Source organism: Plodia interpunctella, chromosome 2 (assembly GCF_027563975.2).
Source record: "Plodia interpunctella isolate USDA-ARS_2022_Savannah chromosome 2, ilPloInte3.2, whole genome shotgun sequence".
Taxonomy (NCBI): domain Eukaryota; kingdom Metazoa; phylum Arthropoda; class Insecta; order Lepidoptera; family Pyralidae; genus Plodia; species Plodia interpunctella.
Genome location: NC_071295.1, coordinates 11,037,713 through 11,046,052, shown reverse-complemented (window position 1 = coordinate 11,046,052; position 8,340 = coordinate 11,037,713). Strand labels below are relative to the sequence as shown.

At 35.4% G+C, this 8,340-nt stretch overlaps 3 protein-coding genes across 4 annotated transcripts; 1 reads left to right on the top strand and 2 right to left on the bottom strand.

Annotated features, from left to right (window-relative positions):
* The first annotated feature begins 144 nt into the window (after nucleotides 1-144).
* Nucleotides 145-1,155, top strand: LOC128678863 (uncharacterized). Its single transcript, XM_053760732.2, has 2 exons — nucleotides 145-489; nucleotides 789-1,155. The coding sequence occupies exons 1-2, from the start codon at nucleotides 270-272 to the stop codon at nucleotides 1,124-1,126; spliced, it is 558 nt and encodes a 185-aa protein (XP_053616707.1). The 5' UTR covers nucleotides 145-269; the 3' UTR covers nucleotides 1,127-1,155.
* On the bottom strand, nucleotides 1,113-4,026 carry LOC128678878 (uncharacterized). The gene is made up of 2 exons (XM_053760766.1): nucleotides 3,519-4,026; nucleotides 1,113-1,826 (listed from the first exon to the last, which is right to left on the bottom strand). The coding sequence occupies exons 1-2, from the start codon at nucleotides 3,644-3,646 to the stop codon at nucleotides 1,562-1,564; spliced, it is 393 nt and encodes a 130-aa protein (XP_053616741.1). The 5' UTR covers nucleotides 3,647-4,026; the 3' UTR covers nucleotides 1,113-1,561.
* A 139-nt stretch (nucleotides 4,027-4,165) lies between these two features.
* On the bottom strand, nucleotides 4,166-6,137 carry LOC128678866 (uncharacterized). 2 transcript variants are annotated; one of them, XM_053760746.2, is made up of 3 exons: nucleotides 5,886-6,137; nucleotides 5,167-5,433; nucleotides 4,166-4,395 (listed from the first exon to the last, which is right to left on the bottom strand). In XM_053760746.2, the coding sequence occupies exons 1-3, from the start codon at nucleotides 5,988-5,990 to the stop codon at nucleotides 4,279-4,281; spliced, it is 489 nt and encodes a 162-aa protein (XP_053616721.1). In that variant the 5' UTR covers nucleotides 5,991-6,137; the 3' UTR covers nucleotides 4,166-4,278. The 2 variants fall into 2 exon arrangements, with proteins under 2 accessions (XP_053616721.1, XP_053616730.1); XM_053760755.2 differs by having other exon boundaries at nucleotides 5,167-5,430; nucleotides 5,886-6,094.
* Between the last annotated feature and the right edge of the window lie 2,203 nt (nucleotides 6,138-8,340).

Here is an 8,340-nt window from a genome sequence, read left to right as displayed (position 1 = left end):
GAGACTGACGTGCTGTACCGACCCCACATTAAGTGGGATAAGGGTAGGCTGATGATGAAGGTTTTATGCCCAGAGCCGTGTTCTCTAGCCTCGCTCAACGGTACATAAAAAAATATGTACCAACGTCAAAGTCAAAATCACATGGTAGGTAGATGGTAGATCAGATCGAGTGGAGCCTACCTATAAATTGATTTTCTTTCTGCGATTTTAGTGGTTCAAGTAGCTTTGTTTTAGGAAGTGAAGACTTCTTTGTGTAGATATTTGAAAATATGACTGCGCCTGAAACTGAACGAGTTCCCGAAAATGGCTCAGAATGTGATACAAATGATAACATCTCGGATAGCAACGAAAACTACGTTAGAAAGAAAACTAGAAAACGAGGAATCATATATTTATCTACAATACCTCCGTTCATGAATGTCGCTAAAATACGAGAAATATTTAGCGAGTTTGGTGACGTGGGAAGGATATTTTTACAACCAAGTGGAAGTATGTATATTTTGAGGTTATGTTATTGTTTCGACATGCAATTTATCATAAAGTCACGTACCTAGTCAAGGTTGATTTTAATTAGCTAAATGCAATCGTTTTCATATTACTCAACAAAGCCGAAAGCAAGCAGCTTGTAGGTTATTGGGAACCCACTGCAAACAGGGTTTCTCAAGATCTTGTACTCTTTTAGAAGCGCAGGTTCATTTGTAAACTTTTAGAACTTAGGAGATACTTGTAGTGTTTTGTAGCTAGGTCTATAAAAATTTCCACTGTTAATATCACTCTTTCAATTTCAGAAATAGGTGAGAAAAGAAAACGCGTACCTAATCAGTTTACAGAAGGGTGGGTAGAATTCGAAAAGAAAAAAGTAGCTAAAGAAGTAGCTGCTAAACTCAATAATACAAAAATTGGCTCTAGGAAAAGGTCACGTTATTATGACATGATTTGGAACCTCAAATACATTCCAAGGTTCAAGTGGGTACATCTGAGTGAAAGGCTGGCATATGAAAGAGCCGCTATCAAGCAGAGATTGAGGGCTGAGATATCACAGGCTAAGAAGGAGGCCCATTACTTGCAGAGCAACGTGGAAAAGAGTAAAAGGATGAAGAAAAAGAAAGTTGCTGTCGACAAATAAACGTTTATTATTAAACTTTGTTTGATTTATGATTGTTGATTATTTTTATGAATTTATGTACTACATAAGTAGGTCTAAAATGTGCTATACATACATACTTTGCAGTGACCAAATAACATTTGTGTACTACATAAAAATGGTCATCTGGCTTGAGAATTGATAACAGGAGTGTAGACAAGCCTTTTGTAGATTTTATGATTAGTATGATTTCTATTATTGATTTGTGACACACCAATGAATGTAAAAACCTTACACAAGCTAAAATAAAAATATATAATTTTAGAATTAAGCCAATTCTATTTTTAAAGCTTGACTACTTCTGCCCTTATGTCACTTTCATCAGAGCACATTCCCAGTTGTATTCCAGCTGTTGAGCGTCGTAGCCCAGGGTCCACTAAACTACTGGCCCTATGTAGCTACTTATTACATTCGAAATTATTTCTGGCTGAAATCCACTCTACCACTGATGATCTCTTCCACTCTCATTCTCTGGTGGGAATCCAGAGGATCCGGGGTGAGTTTCTGGATGTACCGGCGCGGTGGTATCTTATGGGAGAGGATGCCCTGGGAGAACTCCCGGTGGACGCGGACCCCGTCCAGGGCATTCGGCTGGAGCTTCTCGAAGCTGAAGAGCTCCTTCATGAACTGCTTTCGCTGGGCTACCTTGGCAAAGTGGTAACGGTGGCGGCAGACCACTCGGCTAAAAAAAGGATGTACTTATATTAAAAAAACTGTGGACAATTAATATATTTAGAAAACATTTTCTTAATTGAAACCATGGAATTAGTACCTAGCACAGGTACCTAGAAACTCCGGAACAGACTGAATCAAAATGTCCAACTAGCATTTGAAAATGAACTCCTCGATCCCCCAAGGAAGCGTGCTCGGATGTCTTCTATTTCTTTTATACATCAACGACCTCCCAAAAATAATAAAAGAGCATTGTGTCTTGTTCGCCGACGACATCTCAATCCTAACATCAACAACTAGAAATAATGGGAACCTTCATAAACACCTAATAGAAATCCTTACAAAGACGACAGACTGGTTGAGTGATCACAATCTGGAAGTTAACTACTCCAAAACCAAATTAATGGTCTTCCACCCACACCAAAAAACACCATTAAACTTAGAATTTAAGTTCAATGGGATAGACTTGGAAGTAGTAAACACATTCACTCTGTTGGGAATGGAGATAGACAGGCACGTAAACTGGAAACAACACATTCAAAAACTGTGTGCGAAATTATCCAAGTTTGCATATGCTCTCAGAGAGATAAAAAAAACTACAGACATAGAAACAGCACTTACCACCTACTATGCTTACGCCTACTCATGGCTTAGCTATGGCACGATTCTATGGGGAAACTTTCTACAAAAAAGACTGGTTCGAAATATAGCTAATATTAAACAAAAGGATAGTTGTAAACCTCACTTCCAAAAACTAAAAATCCTAACCTTACCGTGTATATACATTTTAGAAATATGTAAATTCGTCCGAAAACATCCATACTTTTTTGTAAAAAGAAAAGATATACCCACAAAATACACATCTCGACATCAAAACAGATTACAACTTCCCATATCACGCCTTCGACTTCATTCGACGAGCCCTCTAGTAATGTCTATAAAATTATATAATAAACTTCCAGAAACCATAAGAGACATAGAAAGCTATGCAGTTTTTTTAAAACATGTTAAAGAATTTTTGAACAAAAAGTGCTACTATTCTATAAAGGAATACTTAGATGACAATGATAAATATTTTAAAAAATAAGACCTATTACTTAATTGAACACACACACATTTAAAAAAAATCTATTATGCATAATAAATTAATTAGTTAATTATTAATAATATAATTTAATATATCAAAATATATTCAATATCTTAATAATTATAATTTAAATATTTGACATAAAACTAATACCCCTATAATAAAAAAACAGAAATCTATCAATAAAATTAATAAAGCACGCATATATATGATTAGTTTTTATAACATAATGGCCCTTCTCTCATTGCAGCGCCCGTCAGGGCCCTTAATTGGTTCTAATTCTATGAAAACACCTGTATTACATTAAGGACGCAATAAATGATTTGATTTGAATATCCCAGTTTCGAATCCTATTCTTGGAAGTTATCATACCAATTTCGCCAATCTGACCTATGTGAGGTAGTTTTCATGGACAACCACATGCTTTAGTGTAAGAAAAATATCGTAAATATGCTACTACATGATGTACGAGACTTTGTGGTAAATGTTGAATGGTTTTCCACAATATTTATGACCCTCAGCCATAAAGACTATGACTACAGAAGGGATATTTTTGTGGAAAATAAAAGTCATAATTTGAATTATATACAGTAGCAGTAGATAAAATATACTCACTATGCTAAAGCCAACTTAGAGTAAGATGGATAAATGCTGACATCAGATCTCGCCAGTTCTGGGAAGCCAGGATATAAGGGGACCCGGCGCTTTGGCTTGACTTCAGGTTCTTCCTTAGCAGCCATCATTTTTTAAAATGTAATTTTATTTAGTACTGATTTATAGATAAAAATGGACAGGCTTTTAGTGGAAATGACTTTTCAGAGAATGCAATATTGTTGCTATGACAATGGTTTGTTTTGTCAATAGGGTTCATTCAAAAGGAGGATATGTATAATCAACGGCATTGCAAATCTCTCTATTCGCGTTTTCAAGATTACATTCACGGCTGTGGCGCTTGAATCCAGGTGTCCACGTAAAGCTTTAATTTTTGAAAGATTTGGCTTCCGCCTGCATTTAGTCAACCCTTTGGAAATGCGGATGTTGGACAATAATTGGTTATGGCCACTTTATGCAAAAGTATTTAGTGTAGTTCGCGCCTGGGAAAGACCGTTTAGCGGGCGTAAATCCATTTGGCTTAATTGCATCTTGAATAGAGTATCAAAACTTATAAATCTGTGTTCAACATAGAATTAAAAGGGCGTGTTTAAGGCCTTAATTTGGCACACATAAAATAAAGTGGAATAGTGAAGACAAAAACATTAAAATGAAATTAACAGTTTATTCATACAGCAATAATATTAAAACTACTTCCCAGGTTGTGTAGCGGTACCAGCATAGCAACATTATCCCATAGGTATTTACATGACAGCAGACAGACTCAGGACGACGCGGACACAGCTGCGATTCGGCTCTTGCATACACAGTCATTGAACTCATTCACTAGCACTGAACACACCAGGGATTTATCGGGGTTTGTACTGTAGCACTCCAGAACCTGAAAATAAATTTACATTTATACTATTACATTTCATATTATACCTCCTACACACTATTGGTGACCTAAGATAGATGCTGACATGAAATAATATACATACATTATGTTATCTGTATGTGAGTTTATTTTACTGTTAGGAAAAACCAGTACAGTATGTGGAAACAGCCAAAGTTTGGCAAACTTATATGGCATTATATAGCTGATAACAAACTAAATGGTATTGTAGCAAAACTAAACAAAAAGAAAGTGGTATTTTCAAAGTTTTGCTGAAACAGTATTTTTGAGCATAATTTGTGTCGGTTTTTTGTAGCATTAACATTTAACCAGTCAAAACTAATATAGATGAGTCAAATTGTTTCATGATGGTAATCAATTGAATTATCCTATTTTATAAATAAGTAAATGTTATTATCCTATTTTATATATACAACTAATTTTATAAATGTTTAATTTAAAAATAAATGATTCTATAAAAAAAAATATGACACCAATGAAATGCTACATGCCACATTCAGTCTCGCCGTGCATTCAGTCTTGTCAAATTCACCCATGGGGAGGATATATCCCTATATGCTTTTGGTAACATTCTATTGACTGATCTTGGGACAGAGATACAATAAAGAAGTATTTTTTAAATATGCTGCTTTTACATTGCATCTTGGAAAAGACAAATTTTGTAACAATAATCAAAGTCACAATATAAAACTTTTGACTTTCAAAATATTGCAACAATCTCTAATAATATAAAGGCTTCCAAATTAATTTTCCCACCTTAGCTTTCTCGGCCTGACATGGTGGCAGTTTGCTAGCAATTTTGTCTTTTTGAGCCATTTCAAACAATTCATTGGCTTCTTTCAACGTCTTTTGATATTCTATAAGCATCCCAGCATTGATTTTCTCATGTGCTCTTTTCAAGTTCTCAATACGCCTGGCCCAGTAGACTTCTTCAGCTGCATTTTCCTGTTGCCGTTTCTGGGACTCGTAGAAAGGTGGAGGGTTGTACTGGGGAGATGGAGGCTGCTGTGGTTGTTCTGCCTGCTGAAAAACAATTAAATATATCACATGCTGCAGTAGTACATCGAAGAAAAACTTCCATACCTAAGATACGAGAAAAGATAATCTTTCTAGTTATTATTTTAATGTATTCTTTATATTATCTGATATAACAAATGATGACATTTCATTGGGCTGTATGGGTCCTAAATACATAACAGCACAAGTCGTGATAACTCGGCACATCCGAAAAAATAATGTAACATATATACATGTTAACATCTACACACTAATAGAAACTTAACCTAAATCTCAATGGAAAAATCACCGTGTGAATCAATCATATTCACATACAGAAAGCAATAATATAGGCCTCCAAATCTTGCTGCGAGTGTTCAATAATATTTGTATGTATAGCTAAATAGGTCGGCTATTTATTTTGTAGCAACAAAACTTGACATTGATCTAAATTATGTAATGTTATTTTAAACTATTACTTTCGCGTTCAGCTGAGCCTGTATCCGATCCAATGCTTCTTGAGACACTTGTATAGCGTTTTCATTATCAACACTTATTTTCCGAGAACTCTGAGAACCCCCCATGTTTAAAAAAAATATTAATTTCTAATAATTTATCGGCAAATCACGTCAAAAAGACATTTTTCGACCATCGCCAAATATTGCACTTCAAATGAGATTTGAGTTGACATATTTTTTGTTTTGACAGTGACAGTTCTACTTACTTCCTCTATGGTTTTTTTGTTTTTTTTTTTAACATAGAGTATCTAGAACAATTTCCGTTTCTATCCACTTCAGCTATTCGTCAAAAGATGGCACTACGAGGTAAGATATTAAAAGCTTTGTGAGAACTGGGAACGGCCACGTCCCATTGGCACTGGAACGGTCCCAGACATACATAGACTTTCCCGTTTATAAATTTCTAGATGCCAGTTTAATACGATTACGACAAAAATATTTTATGCAAAAACCATTCTTTTAAATTCTAATGAAATATGAATAAAATCGAATGCCAAATCAATCTTACTTTATTACTAAGTATTTTAATAATAATTAAGTAAAATTAAATCATTAGTAAAAATTTAATTCTAGCTCGGCACTCGCTCGTTTTGGGATCTCAAAACTTGGCTAGTGAAGTGACTATGATTAGAGTGAAACCCGGTGGTAACAGGCTGGTCCAGCTTTTGTTAGACTATATTAATATATATTATAGTAAGTAGTTATTATAAAGCCTAATTATTTACAACGGTACATGTGTACTATGTCCGGCTTTATGCACCTGGTTACCCTAATTATGGTTTCCAAAGGAAACTTACGGAGTAAAAAAGCTAGTATTTCTTAATATGCAATGCAACATATATTGAAATTGAAATGAACATCCCCATAAAATGTGAAAAAAGAAAGAAGTAGACCAGACGAAAGAAAACATTACTACAACATTTTCGTTTCTCCGTTTCGTAGCAAGAAATCGGCTGCTGTGATCGAAAAACATTCTGTCACTGTAACGAGACGTTCAAAGGGAAATTTGGCGAATCCTGCGGCACAAAAAGTGCGCACGATTTTATTGGTTTATCATAACCGGTCTTAACCGGTTATTACCAGGCCTGGCCGCCGCCCGCTATCATCTCGGGTCTGCTGTACTTTCTTCTGTCTGATTGGAGGGCGATTCGGCTCGGCACTCGACGATCTTAGTTTTGACTAGCAACGCTACTTTGCTGGGGCCTGATAAAGTTGTGGATTCACGTAGCTATTGTAGCTCCTATTGTTTTATAAGAAAGGGAGAATATCGAGGTAAAAAGTACATACCTCAGCTTAGCTATTATAAGTTACATTCTGTAGGTACACATTACTATTAAATCGTATTTATATTCTGATGCAATAGAAGTTAGAGGATAGATATTTTTGATTTGGCTCTCACTGGTTCTGTATGATGAGAATGCTAATCAATTGACCTTTGAATTCTTTGGTTTGAATCTTAGAAAAAAGATAATATAAAATAACCATATAGTTTTTTTGTTATTTACTCATATTACAGCATTACTTTCCTCCCCTATCCATTAGTCAAGTCGTTTTTCTGAGAGAATATGAGTTAAGGGTATTCACATTCGAGTTGTTTCTGTAGCCTTTATAGTTACACTCAGAAAAAAAAATAGACTTCCAATAGAAATAAAATAGCGATATATATATATATATATATATATATATATATACGAAGCCGAGACCTTTCGGTTCAGAGGCAAGCACTTTACCACTGCGCCACCGAGGTCGTAATTTATAATATTAGGTAATGTGAATAGGTTGGCTTTCAAATAGAGTGTGTGCCGGATCGCGCGCTCTTCACCCATCGCGGCGAGTACTTACAGTCTCGATACTGTCAAAAGCATGCCTCCGTCTGCGGTGGAATTATTCCATGTTCTATTTAATTTTCCAGCCATAATAATGTCAGTATGGACGACCTAAACAAAGCCTATGCCAGCAATGATAATTATATGTATGATAATAATAATTGTCTTATTTCCTACTATAATAGTGGCTGCACTAAGTTATGGTGGCAAATAAGACACGCCCGAGGCGAACGCGACAATGAATAAAAGAAAATTTTGATCACAATGTGAAAGTTTGCGAGGACGTGTTTGTTACTCTTTCATGCAAAATCTACTAGACGGATTGTAATGAAATTTGGTACACGGGTAGAATATAACCTGGAATAGTACATAGGGTACTTTGTATCCCGAAATTCCCATGACAGCGAGCCCTGGAGCGCAGCTAGTGAATAATAATAATTTATACAGAAAGGCAGAAAGTATAAGTGTACATTAACGTCGGGTGACAATTGTTGTGTCCAGACCACAGTAAAACATAATAACAAAAGTGTAGTTTCTTGAAATCCGTATATTTGTGGAGAGAATAACATAAAATGTGCGGAATATACGAA

Excerpts from the sequence above, each read along its gene's own strand:
- LOC128678866 (XM_053760746.2), bottom strand. The coding sequence starts at position 5,990 with ATGGGGGGTTCTCAGAGTTCTCGGAAAATAAGTGTTGATAATGAAAAC. Across the intron at positions 5,434-5,885 it reads AGGCTCAGCTGAACGCGAAA|CAGGCAGAACAACCACAGCA; the intron begins GTAATAGTTTAA and ends ATTGTTTTTCAG. Across the intron at positions 4,396-5,166 it reads GTCAGGCCGAGAAAGCTAAG|GTTCTGGAGTGCTACAGTAC; the intron begins GTGGGAAAATTA and ends ATTTATTTTCAG.
- LOC128678878 (XM_053760766.1), bottom strand. The coding sequence starts at position 3,646 with ATGATGGCTGCTAAGGAAGAACCTGAAGTCAAGCCAAAGCGCCGGGTC. Across the intron at positions 1,827-3,518 it reads TCTAAGTTGGCTTTAGCATA|CCGAGTGGTCTGCCGCCACC; the intron begins GTGAGTATATTT and ends TCCTTTTTTTAG.
- LOC128678863 (XM_053760732.2), top strand. The coding sequence starts at position 270 with ATGACTGCGCCTGAAACTGAACGAGTTCCCGAAAATGGCTCAGAATGT. Across the intron at positions 490-788 it reads ATTTTTACAACCAAGTGGAA|AAATAGGTGAGAAAAGAAAA; the intron begins GTATGTATATTT and ends TTTCAATTTCAG.